The sequence below is a fragment of the Stegastes partitus genome, unplaced genomic scaffold (genome assembly GCF_000690725.1).
Source record: "Stegastes partitus isolate 25-593 unplaced genomic scaffold, Stegastes_partitus-1.0.2 Scaffold292, whole genome shotgun sequence".
NCBI lineage: Eukaryota > Metazoa > Chordata > Actinopteri > Pomacentridae > Stegastes > Stegastes partitus.
Window position 1 is genome coordinate 527,750 of NW_007578023.1, and position 23,463 is coordinate 551,212.

At 41.5% G+C, this 23,463-nt stretch overlaps 3 protein-coding genes and 1 long non-coding RNA gene across 4 annotated transcripts; 2 read left to right on the plus strand and 2 right to left on the minus strand.

Annotated features, from left to right (window-relative positions):
- Positions 1-1,183: 1,183 nt before the first annotated feature.
- LOC103358150 (group XIIB secretory phospholipase A2-like protein) lies at positions 1,184-2,904 on the plus strand. Its single transcript, XM_008282996.1, has 4 exons — positions 1,184-1,796; positions 2,270-2,358; positions 2,499-2,664; positions 2,786-2,904. The coding sequence occupies exons 1-4, from the start codon at positions 1,184-1,186 to the stop codon at positions 2,902-2,904; spliced, it is 987 nt and encodes a 328-aa protein (XP_008281218.1).
- A 1,313-nt stretch (positions 2,905-4,217) lies between these two features.
- Positions 4,218-13,494, minus strand: oit3 (oncoprotein induced transcript 3). Its single transcript, XM_008282992.1, has 9 exons — positions 13,437-13,494; positions 9,876-10,250; positions 9,680-9,790; positions 8,036-8,158; positions 7,803-7,925; positions 6,466-6,626; positions 5,877-6,289; positions 4,540-4,639; positions 4,218-4,370 (listed from the first exon to the last, which is right to left on the minus strand). Exons 1-9 carry the CDS (start codon positions 13,492-13,494, stop codon positions 4,218-4,220), a joined length of 1,617 nt encoding a protein of 538 aa, XP_008281214.1.
- LOC103358145 (uncharacterized) lies at positions 6,173-7,233 on the plus strand. The gene is made up of 2 exons (XR_520236.1): positions 6,173-6,259; positions 6,429-7,233. It is a non-coding gene; the product is annotated as an uncharacterized LOC103358145 (long non-coding RNA).
- Positions 13,495-15,386: 1,892 nt separating the features above from the next.
- LOC103358147 (calcium uniporter protein, mitochondrial) lies at positions 15,387-22,782 on the minus strand (the record flags this gene model as incomplete). The annotated part of the gene is made up of 6 exons (XM_008282993.1): positions 15,387-19,307; positions 19,520-19,636; positions 20,288-20,491; positions 21,022-21,182; positions 22,120-22,224; positions 22,612-22,782. Coding segments are annotated over 6 exons (839 nt in total), but the record flags the coding sequence as incomplete, so codon positions are not given.
- Positions 22,783-23,463: the final 681 nt, after the last annotated feature.

Consider the following 23,463-nt stretch of genomic DNA (forward strand, 5'->3'; position numbering starts at 1 on the left):
TGCTTCAGATCCAGTAATGGCATGCACATGTGGTGTTTCATAATAGAGAACACTGCGTTTTACAGATTCTGTCATCCAGCGGTTAAAGCGCAGCTGTGAATTTGACACCTCACATATGTTGTTTTAGTGGCCCGAAGCAATCCAGTTAGTCTTTGTTAATATGAGCAACGTCCGCCTCAAGTTAGAAATCAAATAGGTTGTTGTGTGTAGAGCCCGAAGCTGCACAGATGTTGATTAGTTAAGTAGATTTTGCTTTCAAAGCAGATAACAGAAGCTTGATCTTGTCAAAGCCATGTTTGTTTGTTTTATTTAAATTAAAGTCCATACCATAGTTCACATCTGAAATAAGTCAGACTTCTTTTGTTGGACACTCAAAAGGCCAAAGATTTTCAAAATTGTTACAGAATTGTGAGCACGTTTCTCTTTAAACACAAGAGGGCAGCAGAGACATATGAGAAAAGTGCAGTATGTATGTAGGCTACAGATGTCTGCAGTAACCCTACTGGCTTTACTGTTTCAGTTAATTTGCTTAGCGTTGTTTACCTGTTGATAGTTTCATTTATCCACTGGCCCTTTTTTCCCCATGATACTGCACTTCAGAAGACATATTCTTACTGTTGACACCAACGCACACAAAAATCCCCTCCACCACCTCATGCCAAATGAATAAAAATAACGCTCTGTTTGTCTCTACTCTTCCTCTTTAGATACAAGTGTCAGCTGGTGACCTTTAACAAAAATAGTGAAGATAGTTTGAGGTTTGTGATGTCTGGAAAAAGGTTGCGAGGGGAAATGGCAGTATGAGATGTGCCAAGCATTAAAGTGAATACAAATAAGGTTTTCCTCTGGGCTCGAGTTCCATGTGATTTGAGTAATAAAAATCCATTTATAACTTTGTGTACAAAGATACAATGAAATTTAATGTGTTCAAGAAGCACAGAGGTTGAGAGGATTATTACGATTATGAAACCCTTCCTTTAGATTGATATTGGATGGCCTTTGCCCTGACACGAAAGAGTGCCTTGCTGTCTGCTAGAATCTAATCAGAGGTCAAAGTCTGGCTGACAGTCACTGGGATCAGAGGGTGTTTTTGTCCCTCTCTGTCCGAGTTCTTCAAACCCTTTTAACAGCACCTCACATTGTGGAGAACTACCTCTGCTTGGACTGCTGCCACTTCAACACCATGCTGCTTCGGACTGTGGCCCTGCTCCTCCTCTGTGCGTCTTCAGGAATGTGTGCCACATTAGGCCACTACCAGACCGAAGCACAGGAGGAGAAGGCCCCTGATGTGGACCCTGCTGCTGCTACTACTGATGCCGCTGTCGACGCTGCTTCTGTAGATGCAGCTAAAGAAAGTGTAGCAGAAGTCGGTGATTCACCTACAACTGAGGAACCTGCTGCTGATTCCCTTTTTGGTGACAATCTACTGGCTAAAATACTCTCGGCTGATAAACTGGCAGGTGACAAACCTGATGTGGATGTTCCCGTGGCAGATGGTGCAACAAGCAAAGATCCAGGCACGGACAGTGATGGGCCTGCTGGAGACAGCCCTGCTGTGGAGACTCTTACAGAAGGAGCGGTCACCCAGGAGCAACCTCCATCTGAGGAGGAGGCGAATGAGATCAAGCCGGTCGAGAAAAATGAGTCCCTGAGTAGACCCTTGGCACAAGAAGATGATAACAGTTGGAGCTTCAACTCGATTAGAAGTAGTTTCCAGAACATGAACGGATACTTTGACTCCATGGTGGAGCTGGTGGGGGGGCGCGACGGTATATGTGAGTACCGCTGCAGATATGGTAAGGATGGTTTTTATATACTTTATATTCAAAAATCCTTTAGAGTCCTGAGCAGAGGTGCCATTGGTTGCTAAACTGTTTTCATTGAACCAAACATTCCCAGCAGGTTTTTAGTTTGTCGACATTCAATATTTATCCGCTTCTGTGTATTTGTTTGCTTAGCACACTTCAAATATAAAATTTAATCCATTCTTCTGTTGTCGGTTTAGCAGCTACGTATGTCTTTTTCCAAGATAACACACTCGAGCCTGAGGCATGCATTTGTTTATCAGTCCGGGTGGTAAATGTCCCTACAGTTGTGCAATCAATACAGATGTTCTCAAACAGAAGTCACATCTTATCTGTGAAACAACACACCTGGAAACAGAGATATGCTGCAGATTCTTAACTGAGAGTATGTTATGACATTAGTTGATAATGAAGTTTGTGTTCTTTTGTTAGGGACTTAAATGGAACTGTTCTTTTGTTCTTAGGAGTAATTCCTCAACCTCGTCCCGGCTACCAGCTCCCAGATCCCAATGGATGCAGCTCCTCTCTGATGGGATTCCAGGTGAATGCTGCTGTAGGTGGCCTGTTCATAGCACCAACAGCCCAGAGCAATATTATAAAGTGTAAATAATGGAGCTAATCACTTCCATATTGGCTGGAAATGTCCTCCATTAGTAAATTGCACTAACACAGTACGATTCTTTCTCTTGACAGCTTGACCTGGGCATCCCTGCAATGACAAAGTGCTGCAACCAGCTGGATACGTGTTATGACACTTGTGGCACGAGCAAGTACGACTGCGATTCCAAGTTTCGCACGTGTCTGCATAGCATCTGCTCTGACCTTAAGAAGAGCCTGGGCTTTGTGTCCAAAGTGCAAGGTGAGATATTTGCTTCTTCTCTGTTGTTGGCTGTGACCATCAGGACTGTCTTTCATACTTGAGAGTTATCAAAAAAAAACAAAACGTCTGCCTCCCTTCTCTCTCTGTCTTTTCTCATCAGCTTGTGAATCGATGGCAGACGCTCTCTACAACACAGTGTGGACTCTCGGCTGTAGACCTTACATGAACAGCCAGAGGGCAGCGTGTATCTGCGAGGGAGAGGAGAGGGACGAACTGTGACACAGAATTCTATGGACAACTCCTGAACACTTTTACAAACAAAAAAAAAAAAAATCTATGGACAACTCCTGAACACTTTTACAAACAAAAAAAAAAAACACAAAATCATGGACATTTCTACATATTATACAGTGCATTTAAAGGCTTTTTGTCACGAGAGCCTTATCGAAACTCAGAGCCAAAGAATCAAAAAAAGACATAAATAGGGAACGATTTCTTATGATTTATTCATAGGCAATACTAACAAATTTCACTTGTCAGAGTATGACTTTCAGATTCCTAATTAATTGCTCATGCATATTACACTCTCCATACTCCTCATTTTAGGTCAATTTTAGACCTCTATGACTCCATTACCATAAATTACTTGATGACTCCAAACAAAGTGCCTGCTGATAAGACGGGAAGGATATTGTAGTCGGATTAATTTCCTCCAGATACAAGACACAAGATAATTACCATGGTGCACATGGTCTGTTGTGTGCTGCTATCTTAAATTTGTCAAGCTAGTCTGCTAAGACCTTAAGTCAGTGTCATGTAAATGTGATGCCTATTACAGCAACTGTGTTAATGTTTGATGTAAGTTATTTGCCAGTTATTTGTTATTTTTTATTAATAAATGCATGACTAATTGCAGTGTAACTGACATGATTAACTCTGGATTAATTGTCAGAGAGATGAGGCAAGTGCATAATTTCCAGGCACAGCTTACTGATGTCTCTTTTCCCATCCTGCTGTAATGTGTGAAATGCTCCTCAGCCATCGATTTTACTAAGTGAAACGAGTCAGAGTGCAGCCATGGATGTTCCATGTGTATTTCTCAAGTCAGTGATGGTGTGAAATATAAATATAGGCCACTTTTATAAATCCACTAAATCTCTCAGCCATAATCAAGCCTGAGAAATGCCTGAATGTGTGACCTCAAAAAACATCCATCACGCTGTGGTTGTAAGAGATGAACTGTGGACCCTCCGAATGGCTTCTAATTGAAATGTCATTCACTTTAATGTCAGTAAATTGTGCTGCGAGGAAAAGTGGCAGAATTCAAGTTATTTCCTGCGATGTGAGTAACGCTGAAACTGGGGGGGGGGAGAGAATAATGCGCATTTGCATGTATAGATGTATATGGGACAGTGCAATGGACAGCTGTGTGTGTGTGCATACATTTATTTAGTATTACACCAAATAAAATGAAATGATCGTCTTTAATCTAAATGCAAATGCAATTTTTGTGATCCTGGCCTGTACTGGTGTCATGTTCTCATAGCCCATTTATGGGTGTTTGTGCTGATGGCTTTATGTTAGTATCATAATTAAGGCATGATGAAGATGGGGCCTGCGCTCAGTGTGTGCTGCTCCTGAGGTTCATCCGTCTGAACCTCCCTCCGGACGCGTCCCCGACAATGCTGAGCACAGCGGGAGTCTCCTGCTCCACATACCAACACCTGGCAGTGGAGGAACACTTGCTGTAAACAGAAGAGGCGAAGCTTGTTTTGAGATTCGGTAGAAGCATCAGTGTGGTAAGCAAAGTGCTTTTTCTTTAATCTATGAAAACAGTCCTTGCAATGTAGTGCTACACACACATAAGCCCACATGCATTCGCCAGCTGGCACCCAGCATGCTTCTTTGACTCACTCGGTTCTCCTTGCCAATGAACTTGAAGACAGGGACCTGGTAGTGCTTAGAGAGCTGGTCCTTTGACGAGTACTGTGTCACTGTTTCATCTGAGATGCATCTGCGTGGGAAGCCGAAGAGAGACAACACAGTCATACATTCAGTTGCTATCTTAACACGGTATTCAGTGATCCATATATATTTCTAACAAGCCACTTCATCAAGGTGAGCCGCCCCAAGGTCCTGAAGCACTGCTATATATTTAATGGGAAATCGTGAAAATAGATTATAGTGCTGCTCCATTGGTGTCTGCAGAGCAGCAGGAAGAAAACTCAGTGGATTTCATTGAAGAAATGGTTAGCCAAAAGTGAATGTTCCATAGACAATAAGGCTGTTTCTGTTTTTATACCATAAGCGTTCTTGTTTTCTTTCCACATAAATAAGAGTACTAAGCCAGTGGCATTTTTCATTTGACATTTCTTTGAATGACTGGAGATTTCCTGTCCTATAACTGTCAAGTAGTCGACGCTAAGGCTTTTGTGCACCACAGTAACTGGGTCTGATGCTGCTGACATTTATTATAATAACTATTACAGTTGCAGAAGCAAATGCATTTCTGGTATTAACAAGACAGTTTTGAAAAGACAGAAGCCAGCGGTTTTCAATCCCTGCGTGAGCGTCGCATTTTCAACGGTCAGTTCCCCCTAACTACAAAAAATGCTGTTACTTATTTTTTAGTGGTATCTATCTATGCATGCGCAGCACCAGGCAATTTCATTTTTATTTGTCCCAGTTTTACAATGTCTGTCACTGAGTTACATCTCAGTACAGTATGGGTAGATGAGATTTTTGTGCTGATAGTACAAAAAGTCAAACTGCAATTGTCATCAGTGATGATGGGGTGATAGCCTTAATACCTGAGACAGATATATATATTTATTTATTGTTTAATTGTGCAAATAAAACCTTTTTGCATGGCTAGATACACAATAATTATCTGTGTTGTGCTGAATCTTAATATTGACAATATTGTTTGTATTTTTTATTTTTGCCACATTTGATGACATTGTACACTTACTATAAAAAATCTGTTGGTTGAGAAACTACAAAACTTTTCTCTCTGTGCATAGCACATTGAGATCATCCTGCAAATGTAAACCTAATCATGAATTGACTGTAGCTTATTGAATTATATCTTTGGCCAATAGAGGGTGGCAGAACAGATACATGTTCATTAAAAAATGTAATGGATACACTGTCTCAGAAATGCCCTTTTCTGGTTCATCTAATCCCTTTACACTGAGTTCAACATGTCATGTAGCACAAGATGTGACACTGAAAATGTCAAAGCTATTCACCCATCTTTGATGAGGAAATACTTGAGGGCCTGGTCAGCTCTGGGGCCTGGTGTTGCGAAGCAGCTCTCCACCAGAGCAGAGAGTCCCTCCACTCTCTCCTTTGGCTCCACCCCGAAGAACAGGGAGTCGTGCAGGCGGAGCTGAGGCGGAGCACCATACGACTCAGAGAACTCAGAGTTCTTGAAGAGCTCCAGGGAGAACCGGAAGACGCCCTCACTGTGGCCTGCCAGTTCCAAGGCTGAGCTGCGCAGACTTGCCTGGTATCCGTCTGACACTTGGTATTCTCTGGGGAATTCACAGGTGACTGGGAGCACTAACCTGCTGGTTCGGACTATTAAGTCTCTGCTACTGCCTGGGCTGCTCCTGGGAAGACCTGTCACCAGGTTGGTCCCCACAATCTTGTTATCTGTCACCTGCGAGTGAACATTTGCGTAACTTTAATGGCTTTTTCGGTTTGTGACAACCTCAGTCAGCCCACATTCAAGTGTGCAGCTCTTTTAATATATTACATACAACTTTCCAAGCACTAACTTGACACTCTACACCCTGCAGACATGCAGTCAAAAACTGTCATCCCAGATCCTCTGACCTCCACCACTGTGCCGCAGGTCTTGAGGCTGAAGCTGAGGTTGATGTGTGTGCCATTGGAGACGCCACGGCAAGATGAGTTGGACAGAGAGAGCTCCAGTCCTCCTACGAGATCCTTAGGAACTGACACTGTGATAGAGCTGGGATCACACTGGACCGGCACTGCAGGGAGATGCACGGAGGATATGACATACTGTATTCTCACTGTACCACAAAATAACACAAATTGTGACAAAGCAACAAAAAGCAGCTTAAAAGTCAGCCCTCAATGTGATTTCCTGAAAACATACATCGCAGCATGCTTGTAGTCTAATGACATAGAAGACAGTAAAACTAAGAGACTGTGACAGCAAAGGATGATCTGGATTGTATTTTTTTTTTCCAGAGATTATATCTGATCAGTCCATTAGCCTGAACTTTCAATACTGAATCAATATAAGGATTCAGGAGACCTAGAGGGCCTTTTATGTTTTCAAGTACTGTCTTTTTTAAAGCCACTGTACATTTAAACCATTTCTGACTTTCCAGCAGTAGTAGCTGTACAGTATTGATTAATTAACGCTCAATTGCTGATTTCTATTTGAACAAAAACACCAATATTTACAGACTCCAACTTCTGACTTGTGATAGTTTGCTGCTTTTCAAAGTTTGACATGATTGAAATTTTAAAAAGAGATGAAATCATAAGTTGTTCAATTGATCCCATTGAAACAAAATTAAATGGCAAAAATGTTCTTAGATTGATTATTAAAGTAATTTCCAAACTAGACATTTGCTGGTTCTTTTATGAACAGTAGCTTGTTTTTTGCTTTATGTAATAATAAACTGAAGTTTGTTGGTGAGGCCAAGCAAGACATCTTAAAACATGATATTCAAGTTTGAGAAATTCCAAAATGCACTTTTTTACTCTTTTCTGAAATGTTATCAACTAAATGAGTGACTGATTATAAAGAATGTAATTACCAATAATTAAACCTGGATATTAAGCCGTGCTGAAAACAATCATTCATTGGAGTGTTCTCTCAAAAAAAAAGTCAAAAAGATGACACAAATTCACTAAAAAATAACATATGTCTTGTTTGTCAAATAAAGGTACACAGAAAAGGCCACTGATGATATGATGATGGATGCTCAATGATAAAAAATAAATAAATTTTAAAAAAGCCAGACACTGAAATGTTAAAAGCATATCAGTTATGCCCTGAAGAAAGGCATTTTTCCTCAAATCTCTACTCTTCTGAGATAAATGCAAGCATGCACCATCGTGTCAGCCTCCCTCACTGTCTGATTGATTATCTAACGACAGTATCCGCCTTCTTCTCACACACACATACACACCCTGACACGTGCGTTTATCGTCTCCCAGCTCCAGCCCTCGAGGACAGTGGCAGTGATAGGAGTCCGGCAGCAAGGAGCAGGCATGGCTGCAGCCTCCATTGTTGACGTGACAGCCTGCTATCTCTGCATGAGGCAACACAGCAAAAAGAAGTATTCGAAACACTGTGTGGGTTTCTGGTTTGGTCATCCCTTTACAGCACAGACTGGTGTGTCATATAAATGCGTGCATGTACCTTTGCAGTTGAGCCCGTCCTCATCCAGCACACGGCCTCGGCCGCACTCACAACGCCTGGATCCTTTGGTGTTCACGCACAGCTCCGCACAGCCACCGTTGGCCTTATCACATTCATTCACATCTAAACACACACACACACACACACACACACACCACACCAGGTCAGAAATTACTATCAGATGATTCTAACTTTAATCGACTGAGTACCAGATGGGTGGAGCGTATGACCTCAAGGCAATTCACTTAGTGCTTCAGGGAAGAGAAAGATAAATCGACTTTAAAGGACTTTAAAACTGACTTTGTAATACTGAGAGGACTGGTAAAGCAATAGTGATGGATGAAATGAAAAAGGGGAGGGGGACTGGAGTGAGGGTGCAGGAGAGTAAGGAAAGATAATGAAGAAGTCATTTCTGAGACAGGGAAATGCAGATGTGGTTGATGGGTGAATAATGAGGTAATGGCAGTTTGCAGGTTGGCAAGGTTCCCCCTTGCATCCCTGTCACCCATCATTAGGTGCTAGTTTAGTACACAAACAGACACACACACATTCACCTGGAGTGGAGTCAGCAAATATTTCTTCAATCTTTCTGTCTCTATTAGCGCTTCCTTCATTCAGCTTTGCATCCATCCATATTTTATGATCTATCTCTCGTAATAAGTCTTTTGGTTTGGAAATGCAATATTTGAATAAGCCGTATTTACAGTTCTCAGGTCATGGAAACTAAATAAAGACGCTGGGATGGCCGAGCAGGGATTCCCACTCAGGGTGCTTGTACTTCAGGAGGTGCTTCAGAAGACGTTTGGGAAAGTGTCCAAAGATTTTAAATAAAACTGAAATTATATGCACACATGGAGGCAGTTATAACAACTAAACAATGAAAATTATTTATTAGACGATCAGAGACATTGAAAGCTGGCTGAAGGTTACGGATAAATGACAGAAGCAGTTACAAGTAATGAATAAATAATTGAAATATTTAAGCAGTGGTTTCACAGTTGAACAATTGTGGGGATATGCCTGAGTCAAAAACCACTGGAAAATACTGTACAAGAAAAGAGTTGTGTGAGCAACAGAGCTGCCAAGATAGTAGGAAAATAATTCATCGCCTTATAACGATTTCTAAATGAAGGTGAACGCTCCAGATAAGCTACACTGTAAGCTATATTTACATATTTCATACCTACACCTATATGCCGCATACAGCTAGAGGCTGAGCTGCATCTTTATTATATTTGACAAAACAAAATTAAACTTCAGTTTACCCCTCTCAGCACGAATGAATGTGAACCAAGTCACATGTCTCTTAGGACTATGACACTATTATAAACATTTCTGAATTCTCATGATGAGGAAACGCACAACTTATTATGCTAGTTGTGCCCCATATTGTGAATATCCTACTAAGTTGAGTAAACATGGATATTTGAGTAATGTAGGAACTGATTACTCAGAAATATGAGTGTCTATATCAAAACAGTTCAGAGAACACACTGCAAATCCAGTCTGATTGATTTTTCTTGTTTTTGTTCATCACAGGCCGTTTCCTGCCTATCCGTCTTCCAGGTTTTCCTGCTTATCTGTTGCACAACTTATCTGGCCCCTCTCCTCCTCCTCCTCCTCCTCGTCTCCTGCCTGTCTCACCTAGACATGTTTGTCTGTCTGGTCCCAGGACAGTTCCAGGCGCACAGCGACAGTCAGATTCTGGGCACTGGGGACCTGTACAATCCACCTCGTCACAGATGTCATAGAAATCTGTGCAACACACACAAAATCATGCAAATGAAAAGTAACTGATAAATGAAATCTGGCTTTGCACACATCTGACGTGCTCACTCACGGCCACAATAAACATGGAAGCAGACTGAAGGTCTGGGCAGGCGGTAGACGAAGTATCCTCCAGGACAGGCCTTCACATCCACGCTGGCGTTCCACTGGCAGCAGTTGTCATTGAAGCTGGCACAGACGGGCAGGGAGACGATGCCCTCGTGGAGCCGGGGGTGGCTGCCGTTGAGCCAAATGGGGGCATGCGTGCCACAGTGATTCTCGGAGATGCAGAAGGTGGGCATGGCGTCCCCAGCCATGCCAGTGAAGCGATACCATTCACCAGACACGTGGCTGTCGCACAGTGGCACGCCCGACGACCGGTTGACGTGGTAGTCTGTGTTCCTCCAGGGTTCATTCAAGCTGATGTAGGCAGAGCACGGATCCAGGGCTGAGGAGTGGGGGAGGATGGGGAGGTGGGACAGTGGGGAAGACTTAGCTGCACATGATTGGAGGGAAGATTAACATGATAAATATGTGTTTTATGATTGTAAGGATGAGTCAGGGAGGAAGGCTATGTAAAGTCAGTGGTGGAAAGTATAATTATTTACTCAAATATATACTTTTGCAGCACTTTACTTGGGTATGTCATTTCGTGCTACTTTATATGTTAAAAATATTAGACTTTTTACTTCACTGCATTTATTTCACAGCTCCAGTCATAGTTAGTTTTCATATTAAGACTGTACAAATAAAGCAAATGATCCGTTGCTTTAGGTTGGTGAGGTTGTGGGATTCTCTGCTATTCCCACTTTATTAGATACACCTGTACAATCTATTACATTTAACTATATGTGTACGACTGTGTAATAGTTAAAGGTACTGTTGGACTGAGCTATAATACATCGAGTGTTCCTTTTTTGTCATCACTATTTATATGCACAGGAGGAAGATTATTAAAGATACCTCTTACTATGATATAAATATTAATAATTTTTAAAAGCACAACTCCAAATAAAGTTATGAATGCCTTTGAATGACTTCTACCTCTAACGTAGCATTTGATACAGTGGATTTGTTATTGTCAAAGGAAATGTTTGTTGAAATTATGACAAGAAAGCATATTTGTTTACTTTCCTCTAGTACAGCCAAGCAGAGTTTGTTTATTGTCAGTTTTTTTTTTCTTGTATTATCCCAGCTTTTCAGGTGTTTGCCTGTGAGATTTCTGCCTCTGCATCAACATAATAGAGGCGAAATTAATTTTATACCTGGTTCTCACAGCACTGAACTGAGAAATTACCTTTAAAAGAGAAATTCAATAGCGGCAACATTCCTGTTCAGGTCCAGACGGGCACTTTGTTGGAAGCCCTTCCTCATTTCTGTCTTTTCACATTACATTTATCTCTAAGATAGACAGAAAATGGCCCTCAAAAATTAAAAACAGGGTCCTGACACGTTTTTCTCTGAATAATCCGTAGACCTCACCAGTAATAGTTTTCATTCTTCAGTAATTTTGATGAAAACCTCTCACAGTTTGGCCTCTGGCTGCTTTTTAAATAGCAATTTTCCAATGCTGTGAGCACAGAGAGCCACATATGAAGACAAATAGAAAGAGAAACCTCAGAAACCACAACCATAGATAAACAAAATGTGAAAATATATATGTTTTTGTAGTCTTGAAGAAATCAATTCCATTAGTTATTCTGGAAACTGATCAAACGTCTGCTCAGTCCATAGACAAGTACTGTGTTGTCGATTGCTTTCTGTGTACTGGTTACTTGCCCACTTGCAACCATGAAGGAAACCTTTGGATTGTCAAGATAAACTGTAACACTCAGTCAACTCTAATTGAACTAAGAGCCAACAAGCTGTCCACAAAGGGCTCTTTATCCAATGAGTTCTGTCAGTGGCAACTCCTTTCTCTGGAGCTGGTTGTGCAGAATCAGGAGAACAACTGAACGGTCAGAGTAAACAAAGTGCAGCTCAACAATCAATAGGCTCTTCCTTCTTCATGCCCCCTCAACAGTGTAATTAAGAGGCAGATGTAAAACAAAAGGACACAATGAGAGGGAGCGGGTAGTGTGGGCAAGAATGAGTGCAAGTGGTAATAACTGAGACCCAGCAGGAGGCCGATCAGTTCAAGCAGTTAAGCATCTCCGGTGACAGGTCAGAGCCAGGAAACATGACAGCTGACAACCAGCACATAACCCTCCACTGAAGCAGTAACTGCTGCTATAACCAGCTCTCCAGGCTTTCTATTTAGTTGAATGGCACAACATTAAATATCTGTTTACGGCTTCCCGCACCTTCAACTAAAAGTGTGACATCTAACGAAGGCCAAGGTTGACCAACCTTTTCTCACATTTGTTTTCAGAAGTAAACACGTAAAGGCAACAAACACACACTACAAATGATGTTAATTAAAATTCACTGACTGTGTTACAGTTCCTAGAAGCTGCGAACAAACATTTGTTTGTGACTTAACTAATTTTGTCACGTGCACATCATTCTCTCCCTCCATCCACTGATGAGCAGTCTGTCTTGTCACTGTGCCGCTCCGATGAAAGTGGAGGGATCAATCCCCAGCCCGACAGAATTAACGACCATTTTTAGAGATGTACGACTGACCAACTGTGCTGCAGCTCCAGCAGCACAGAAGGGGCAGAGGACATAGCTGACTCATGTGGGTGTATGCTAATGGGAGCGTTAAATCTTCCAGATGGGGCGTGAATAACTTAATGTGGCTATTAAGGGATCATGGAGCCACGCCTGACCTGAGTCTGATATTGTATTTTCGTATCATCAACAAATCCTGTGGAAAAAAAAACATAAAAAAACACCAACAGTGACCTATTCCTACTAACACCTGCACTCCTTGTATGGCCAACACCTGACGTATTTTACTGCTCTGTGCCTCAGACCTTCCTGTATTGTCCAAAACCCATCACTGAGCCCCTCAGTTCCACTGGGTGACATGTTTTTTTCATTCTGTAGCTTGTTTTGGGTCAATCCCACATCTACTGCTACACACTCAGCAAATGATCCACTGCTGAAAATAGTTCCCTAGAAATGCAATTTTTTACCCTGGTTTGAGTAACATGTGCTGACAGATGATTAAGCTTTTTATTTATGGAAATATATTTGTGACCCATTTTTAAGGACTGACATTTTCCGTAGAAATAAATAGACATGGAGTGAGTGCAGCAAAATAGGGTAGGGAAGTCTAAAATAGTGGGAGATGGACTAAAACAGTGTTGTTATTGGTCTTTGCATAGATTTGTTGGCAGCCTTAGCATTAAATCTAAAGTAGAAACAAAAACAGAGCAAAACACAAACTCCGTATCTTCACCTGAGAGTTCATTTGCAAAAACAGATAACTCAATTTTTGTAGATTTTCAGAAAATGTTTTTTTTTTCATTGTTTGCTTGAGATAACATCAATCAAACTGAAGTTGAGTGCATTTGACTCAGTAGAAATGACATGAAAAAACAGATATTACTTAAGTTTGACTGATATTGTCTCAGGTAAATGATGGAAAGAGGGATTTTTTTGAAGGATTGTGAAGATGGAGCTATCTGTTTTTTCAAATGAACTCTTCATCTGTTTTGCATGTAAACATTATAAATTCTCTACTCACCTACAACTGCGACCGCCTGAGCTTGCTGCAGCAGATTGGTAATTACCAAAAAAATCATCATGTGTTCTGGATGAAAGATTAAACCGATCTCAAACTCGAGTGTGTATATGTGTGTCACTTCTCTGGTTCATCCTTAAGGGAGGTCTGTTTTTAATAGGCGCCTGTTATCTGTGTCACATTATCATGTCCCTTTGTCACCTTGAACCTGCTCAGTGACGCGACCATCCTCCCATTGTTTCAGATAGTCAGGTCTTCTTACTCTCCTCCCTCCATCCCCACACACGTGCCTTTAAAAATACCTTGCACAGCTTTTTTTTTCTTATTAAGAAAAAGTGTGACTGTGGCTTATGATGCTTTAATAAGTTTATCTTTTCTTTCCCATACGTCTTGATTTAAAGCATGTGGAAATATGAGCAGTGATCTAATCTCGAGCAGCGTTAGCCAATCTGCTTAATCTGCTTTGTGTCGTGCTGAAGCATCTTTCCCTTCAAGGAGAGGGAGCAGGGATTGCACTCTCAGGATTTAGTGTGGAGGAGACCCTTGGTGAGGACACACTGTGCCAGCAGAGAGAATGTGTCCTCATCTACTGCGCCTCATTAGTTCACCAGAACAGGACAGAAGATGTCTTAAGCTTGACCCCTTTATAATTAAAAGCTACAGGGATGAACCAGAATCTTGTAATTTTTGTTTTCTATTTGTAATTAAAACATTAGAGACATTCATCCACAAGGTATTCAGCAGTAAAGAGTCAGAACAGTTGTGATTACATTTGGAAATAAGACATTGTTAGCCCTCCTGGTTGTGAGTCTGTACACCTCAGGCAATCTGAATTAGCACTTCATTATACTGCTGCATAACCTTATAGTGCTTATTATGTATCTTTATTATCTCCATTTTCCGTTTAATTCCTTTCTGGTTTAGTTTTCAAAGTTTGAATTTTAAGTACACAATCAACTTATATTTACAACTTTACATAGGAGCCCTGTGATAGACTGGTGACCTGTCCAGGGTGTCCCCTGCCTTCACCCTAAGTCAGCTGGGTTAGGCTCCAGCCCCCCCGCGACCCTAGTGAGGATTAAGCGGTGAATAGATGATGGATGGATGGATTTTACATAGGTTGACACTTGTGCTCTTATTTACTTGATTGTTGTATAATGTTTTGCAATATGTTAAAAGATATTGGCAGGTTTGTTTTTTTAACACAATAATGTCATAGAGATGGCAATGCTGATCCACCAGCAGCTCCAGACTGTAATACACCAACAATTGGATGGATTATGTTCAGACATTCATGGCCCCTTGACATTGAAACCTAATCACATTTTTGATCCTGCGGCTGCCGTTGACCTTTTGGACCTTAATGAAATGACTCAACAACTCCTGAATGGAGGTGTAATGAAATTTAGAACACACATTGACTTTTCTCTGAGGATCAGTTGCCATAACACTAGTGACCCCCTTTACTTTTCATTTCTCATCAGGTTGAAATTTCTGGGATTTTGCAGGATTAAAGACATCCCGTTCTGCCTCGGCATTCTTTGCAAATTAACAAGAAGTTGGATGTGATTAAAAAAAAAAAAAAAAAAAGGTACATATGACAAAGATTATGCCTCTTCAACATGCACTTGTTAGCACTGACATTTCGCACCGCTGTGTTCTAGTATAACCACAGAGCCACTGATAAGCTTTTTTTTCCAGGTTACTTAAACAGTTAAACATAGTTTTAAACTTACATTTAGTCTCAACAGACTATCGCCACGTAATGATTCATCGCTCTATCTCATAGGATGTCCTGTACAGGAAGAACTGGAGGCCAAGGAGAGTCGCAGGAGGTCGAGACCTTGAAAAGCTGCTCCTTGTAAACATCTGCAGTGTGACACATAAATCACGTCGCTTTCACCAGCAGAGCAAACAGCAAAAAAAAAAAAAAACTTCAACCGCACCACCGGCTCCAAAAACTGGATAAGGATTTTATTGATAATTGAATTACATTTCTCTTTTATACATATTTCATAAATGATACAGGATTTTACATTTTTCTTTTTTTTTTGCCAACATTACAGCATCATATGTCAACAGAAGAAAAGAAAAGAAGAAGAAAAAAAAAAGACAAGAAAAACAAAACAAGAGGTCAGAATGAAGTACGAGATCAGTTCAATCCTATGTTCTGCTTCACTCTTTAGGCATTTGAAACATGTCGTATTTTAAGTGCACGCAAAGAAGATATTCAAAACTTAAACACACATTCAAAATATAGAATAATAATAATAATGCGTCTTTGGAGAAAAAAGGCTGAGGGTCGATGGAAAAAGACAAGAGAGGGGGGGGGGGACAAGAACTGGAGGTGTTCCCCGATATGCTAAAAGAGTGCACCTGACACTTTTCCCCTGGACTCAAATCCAGGACACGAGGTTGTAAAGCCTCTTTTATAGGTGCACTGTGGATGGAGGGTGTTTTTCCATTTATTGGGGAGTATGAATGGACGCTAAGGGAGAGGATTATGGGAGTAAATAAGGTGAAGATGGGAGCGAGGTTTGAGCATTTGGTTGGCTGGGATTTAAATCAGATTTGGCAGGGCAGATTCTAAAGACGCAGCCCTGTCCACTGCCCTTTATAACTAGGAATCTCTACAAACAACGTTCTTAAATTATCTTTGCAGTTATTTTTGATAAATCTTTTTATTTTTATTTTTTTTTATTTTTACATAATTTCCCATGTAAACATACATTCATGCAACACCCTCTTTTTAGAATAAAGTTTCCCTATATTTGATATATTTTTGTTTTTAAAAAATAAACAAGAAGAAAACAAAAACAAAAACAAACCCAAAGGCAATAAACGGTGGATGGTGTGACAGAATGAAAGAGGTGATGATGGAGAGAAGTGTAGAAACAGCAGAGGGGAGGACTGGACTGCAAACAGAGGCCTGAACTCGATCACCTTCCACAGTACATCTCCAAGGAAACACCGTTTTCTCTTCGTGTGTGTGCGTGTGTGTGTGTGTGTGAACTGGTCTATTCAGAAAAACTGAATTTAAAGCTGAATGACGGCTATGAGGCGGGATGAGGGCAGAACTGATTGTTGCACCTATGACGAACAACAATTATTAGCAAAGGATTCATGAATACGATGATCTGCACTTTGCCCCCCCAGCACACAGATTCAACAAACATTCATGGCACACAGTAAAATTGATTTCCACTTCTAAACATTCAAATTTAACCATCCTTCATATGATGGCCTTGTTCCAAACAAGGCCAACCGTCTCTTCTAATCACCTCTCATCGTTACCAAATTTGCTACATTGTCTATAGAGTTAATCAATAATGATCCAAAAGGCACCATTTTCCTTGGAGATAACACACACACACACACGCGCACACACACACGTGCACACAGGACAACACACACACACACTAACAGATTTAAACCAAATCCTGACTCGAGATCTGCATGGCTAACTTTTGATTTGTTCGAAAATCATGCATTTTAATATAAAATCTGCAGTTAAACACAATGATCTCCTCAGCAGGATTCAGCCAGCTGTTCGCACACGAGCACATGATGAACTGGAGTCTACTGTGTGCGCGGGGGACGTCAATGTCATTGTGCTTCCCCTCTGCAGAGGTGATCTACAGCAGTTCAGAGCGAAAAAAACTGGATTTCGAGAACTTCTTCAGAGAGATAAATGGGACCGGAGAGAGGGCCGCCAATCCTCACCCTGAACAGAAAACTATGTAAAGCTGATAAAGGTTTATTTGGTGACCATCCCAAAAACAATTTTTAAAAAAAAACAACAACAACAAAAAAGATGAAAAAGAACACAAATATATGGCTTCTATAACATTTGATTTAAAGAGGAGGAGGAGGAGGTGAGACTTGAGCTCGATGTGGATGAGACTTCAGCTAGATGTGGCAAAGAAAAGTGTCCAATTTAAGTACAAAATTGCAATAATGCTCCTACACATTCACAAATTTCTACTGAGGGCATACCACAGCATGCAGTCTACCCTGCCTTGCCATCGAGGGAGCAGGGGGGAAGGGGCGTTACAGCAGCAGTGGGAGGAGAAAACTCTGGCTTAATTTCAGGATGAAAAAAAACCTCTACGACCTCAATGCCATGACACCTTTTTTTTTTTTTGTTAGATGTAGCCTTTGACTTATTAATACCGTTTTCACTTGGAAACCTCAGTTGGAAAGGTAAAAAAAACATGATATTCAGAAAAGCGATACTGAGCTGCAGGCAATTTGCTAACGCTCTGGTCCGTTATTTAAAAAGTCATTCAGCTGATCAAATATATAACATGCCTGTGGCTTTGTCTGAGGCAATGGTCACTAAATATTTGAACCCTGTCATTATGTTTCTGCAGCAATCTTCGCATTCGTGAGATGATTATAGAGGTCAAGCCAGCGTTATTCGCGTTGATATTCTGTGATGCTCAAAAGCAGTCAGTTCCAATCAAAGCCATTTTCACCCTGATTTAGTTTCAACATTGTTTCCGTCTCCCCCCCATCCCCCGGCTTTGGTGGCCATGCACAGGAGCCTTACATCCAATCGGAGCGTAGTTACTGTTAAATATATTGTGTGCATTTGTCACGAAGACTTCAAGGTATTAAATGCATACAGAGTACTGCTCTTTGCGAGAAAGTGTGTGCAGCGGGCGGTTTTTTATGGCAGGAGATCTGCAGAGGATGTAAATGAGTTTCTCGAGAAATGACGTTTGTAAGAGAGCTCCTCCCCCCACTGAAAGAAACTAGCCTCTGGTCATCGGTTTATTTGATTGTATACATATATATTTATATTTTTTCATAACAAATATACTATGGCTTTCAAAATAAAAAGTGCCAAAATATTTTTTTTGGAATAAAAGAACACACAGTGATGTTGTTGTCGGTAGTACTTTCATACTTGCGCAGGCCGGGCAGCTACAGGACATCAACAGGACGAGGAAATGAGGCGTCGTCATTCCTGCATCCTGTGAGTGGAGATGGGCTCCTGACAAAGGTCACACTGGGAAGGACAGCTGTCTGTCACCTGGAGGAGGCGTGGCTCAGAGAGGGAGAGGCAGCAGAATTCAGCCACAGGAAAACGAAGGTCTCCCTGAAGGTGCGACTGCAGTCAGAACTTCCTTGTAAACTTGTCCCCCGGAGCCTGCACCGACCAAGAGAAGGTGTGTGTGTGTTGACAGTTCGGCTGCTAGAGGAAGCGGGGCTACAGCGCTGTGTCGACCTGCAGAGTGGCCAGGGTCGGTGTCCCAGTGTAGCCTAAAAGTCCCGCACACATGCACACTCAACAATGGCTGCCCCTCTGCGTGTTCCCTGTCCTGGAGTGTCTAGAGGTGGGATCATTTCACCCCTGGAGTTACCTGCAGGCTGTCCCTCTGAAGATTTGAGGCACGTCCACGGTGCCCATTTCAACTCATCATCATCTTCCTTTTTCATCGTCCTCAACATCCTTCGGCTGTGAGAGGTTTTTCAGTTCCCAGGTTTCTCACCATCCTTGTTTTTTTTTTTCTTTTTTGTCATCTTTTAGCCGGTTTTCACTTGCAATTCCAACTGGAGATTTCAGTCAGGAAAATAAAAACAAAAACAGAAACAAAAAAAGGAGAAAAAACTAACTCCCACAGTCAATAAAGGGATGGGATTATTGGGAGTGGGAGGGAGAGGAGGAGGGCGGAGTCTGAGGAAAGTCGGGGGGGTAAAAGGAGAGAGAGAGGGGTGTCGGACAGCAGGAGGGAAAAGGGGAAAGGGGGTTGCAGGAGCTGACGGAGGAGGGAGTCACTCTACCCATCAATTTTTACTGGCGGTGAGTTGCTGAACTGGGAGCTGGAGCTGGAGTGGGTCCCGTAGACGCTTCAGATCCAACTCCACCTGGAGAGGGTGGACAGGGAGAGAGAGAGGGAGAAAGGGGAGGGAGGGAACGTTGGATGGAAAACATGAGACGAAAGTATGTGTGGAATGGTGCAGCTGTTACAAATCCAAGTATTGAACTGAAAAAAAAAAAAAAATTGTGAATCCCCTGTGCCTGGCTGCAGTTCTCATTTTACATCACAAAACAGCCAGCTTTCACCAAGCAACTGTACCTCAGCAATATCATCCTTCAGCTTGTTGTACTTCTCAATGTCGAAGCGTGTCCTTTTCACCCCCTTGTGGAAGAACAGCAGATACTGCCTGTCTCTAGCGTCGGGATAAACATACTCCTGCAGGTTATGGGGAGACACAGATAGAGCACTTTGAAAGAGGAACCAGTTTATCAGATATCCTCCATGTTCTGCTTTCCAGTCCTGGGGCCAAATCACACAGCTGAGAAAATTCCACATCAAATGGACTCCATGTCCTTGGAGTCGGAAATTTGTGGTAATTTATGAGCGCTGAATTCAATTCTGAAGGGCAACAATGTTAGAAGATCATACTTTTGAAACCTTGAAAATACCATGACTTCCCATTACTGTCTTGCTTTGTTGTCTGGTTGTTAAAAGAGTTTCTGAATAATTTTGGACAACACTTTCCTTGACTAATGTATCACACATTATTTGGCATTAAAAAAAAAGTGCCGACAACACAAACCAGTGTGTTCACAGATTCATTGAGTCCAAGGTAACTTATTTTCTCCCACCGGGAGTTTGCAGGGAAAAGTTGTGAATCCTCACATTTGAGAAGCTCCAATCAGAGTTAGCTTTTTTTTTTCTTCAATAGGTGGCTTAACTGAATATCACAGTTAATGTTGATCAGCTTTTTGGCGATCAAGCGACCAAAACAGCAGCGGAAGATGCTTTTTACCCTCAAACTTGACTTCACACGTGACTATACGCACATATACATTTGTAGTATATCTGTAGCGTTTGTCTTACCTGACGTGTAAGAACAAAGTAGGCATACATGGCCATTGCAGTGCCATAAGTGATAAAGTAGGTGACAGGCTCCATGATATCCCAGGAGTACTCCCACCAGGTCAGCCTGGCCAGGATGCCAAACTGGGTGGCCATGTAGGCCATGCCAGCCCACAGCACCAGGGTGGTGCGTCGCTCTGCCTTCCGACTCAACTCCTCCCTCACCTGTACAGAAGGTATAAAGAAAGCACTCAGACATTGTCTTCACAAGCAGAACACCAGAAGGTATCATTTAAGAATAATCTAGCGAAAAAACAAGGAAAAAAAAATAAAAATCACATTATGGATTTTCCACACAAAAATATTATGCAACTGTTCCTGTCTGCAGATTATGACTTAATTATCACAAGATAAACCGTTTTGTCTCATTACAGGGATAACAAAGGTTTGATAGCCACTTAGTCATATCCAGGATGGCTCAACTGTGCAGCAATTTTTTTTATAGGCTAAATAAAAATGCCTGATATTTTACACTAGTGACACAATAAAATAGGAGAAATACAGACAGGGCTGAAATATTCTGAGCATCTACAGCTGGTCTTGTCCTGCATGGAAAAATGTGAAAGGGCATAATTTGACTGCAAGAACACATTGGTTTTACTAAGTAAAAAAAAAACCAAAAACTTTTGGCAATTTGAGGGTCTTGCGAAAAGCAAAAAACAAAAATTTTCAGTATTGTCAAAAGGGAAGTAAACCTTCTCTAGGGGGCGGAGTTGAGAGTTGAGGTCCTCCAGTCGTCCAATCAGCTCACGTTCTTTGCTGAGTTGGTGCTCCTCGATGCGCAGCGTGGTGTAGAGCTGCTGCACCAGGAACTTGACATCATTCAACCTCTCTGCCTCCTCATGGGGCAGCATCTCTGAAAGACACACAAATGAATAATACAGCTGAAAATAAAATCACAATGAATTGGGTTATTTCAGTTTATATTGACACATTTTTATTCTAGTTTAAAAAAAAAAAAAAACAGGAGAAAAAAAAGATTTCATTTTAATTTAATCATCATACTCTAAATTAAGCCCTTCAGCCCATTTATCAAGGTACACAGATAATAATATTATTGATGAACGCACACACCTATAAATACACTTACCCATAAATTTAAAAAAAAATAGCAATTATAAAGGAATTGTTTAATCTTGATACACCTTAAACAAAGAAAGCAAGTCTACCGAGGGTGACCAGGACAAAACGTCCACATCAACCCAACCCTAGTCTGTCAGTCCTCTAAGCAGACCACTGGGAGTGCATTACTTTGGCGGATGTGGTGGGGGATACAGAGTCAGGGGTGTTTTTAGACCGTGAAGCCCGTCTCGCAAGGGCAACCAGCCAAAGCTTTCACTAGGGAAAGTCTGCAGGCATGAACCAGGGTGAGGAGAGGCCCAGGAGGCTGCAGACTGGCGCACCTCGAGAGACCTGCATGAAAGCTATGGTGAAGGGCAAATGGGCTCCACTATCAAGGTATGACATGCTGTGTAGGAGCCAGTGAAGAAGCACTATTGAGGTTCATTCATAAAACCAAACTTTATGTTTTCTTTAAGAGCTTTAATGACGGTTTGCATCTAATGCATTTAAGTGAAACCATCAAACATTCTTTCAAATCTCTCCTTATTGCTATGGATGAAGTGCCTGCCGCTGGTTCCCATCGCTATTGTTTTATCGCCAAGACTCACTTTAATACAACCCGCATGCTGGAAATAAAAACCATGACTGCCTCTTAGTGGTTATGACCCTGTGAGGGAATGACTCAGAGCAAACAGCACAGGCTCAGCCATTTTTTTATTGCCAGTTCTCACCTCTCCTTGGTGGCCGCACGAGGTGTGTGGTGTCATTAATGACGAGCTTAAAATCATCCAGCAGCAGGATGTCTATACCTGTGGAGGAGGCAACCCTTGCTCCATCTGGAGAGGAAGACAAATGGGAAGGAAGGCATTAAGAAGGATGGAACGCTGATGGGTACCCACTTCCAACACAGTTCACCTCTCTTTAATCAGGCTTGCCGGAGTGTTATTAGTGTGAGAGGTGAAAGCAAGAGCACTTACACATGAAGAGTAAGATTTTCAGTACAAGTTGTGCCTGTATAATGAACCTTGAGCAGAGCATGGCCTGAAAAATCATTTCACGATGAATGCAGTGATATTAAATTCTGGCAAAAAGCCAACTCTTCAACACCTAACAGCCTTAAAATACACTTGAACAGAACACTTGAAAGCATGTAGGGACGTGTATAGGTGTAATGCTCTGAGGGCAAACAGATACAGTGCATATTCTTGTGTTGGTGAGCGTACCCATGGAGTAGATGGCTACCCGGTCGATGCCTCTGTCCTCTGCCTGGAGCTGTTGCAGGAAAACTCCCACACAGTCACTGAGAGGCTTTAGGGTGAATTGACAGCGCTCTCGCCTGGATGGCAAACTGACTGAGATCACCGGCAACCCGTTCTGATACACCACTGTCACCTCTGGAGGGGTCACAAAAAAGAAAACAGGGGTGAGACAAATGTAATACAAGCAAAAAAAAAAAAAACATAACATGATACCCCGAAATCAAAAGTGAGCCAGAAACAAAAACAGAAAATTTAGGAAGATTATGTAAGGAGCATTACTCATGTAAAAATATATAAAAATATACTCATGCTGCTGGGATTTAAATGCTTGTGTGACTTTTGGATCCAACAAAATAACTGACAAAACACTGCAGGATCTGATATCCAGATGGTTTTATTGATGCCATCTTAAATCAGACTTTTCCCGAAAAGTGAAGCAATATTTTAACTGACCACACAAAGGAGTGTGCCACTCAGTAGGGAACAGTACCGTAGTAGCTCCACCTGTCGAAGGATTTCAATAGTAAATCTGCCAAACTGAGAACATTACAAACAATACTTAATTTGATACTTAGTTTAAGCTGTTTTTGATGCTACCAGAATCTCTGCTGGATTTAGTTTACAACATAGGATGCTGCAATTAATGTTTTTCATAATTTTAATATTTAGTTACAGACTGATGTTATCTGGTAAGTTCTCATTACTGTAAACATTACATACAATATGTAAACAGCAAATAATGTGATCGTTTTTTGTAAATCCTATGATAAGTCTCATTTAGTGCACCTTCACATAGCAACCCATCACTACATATCA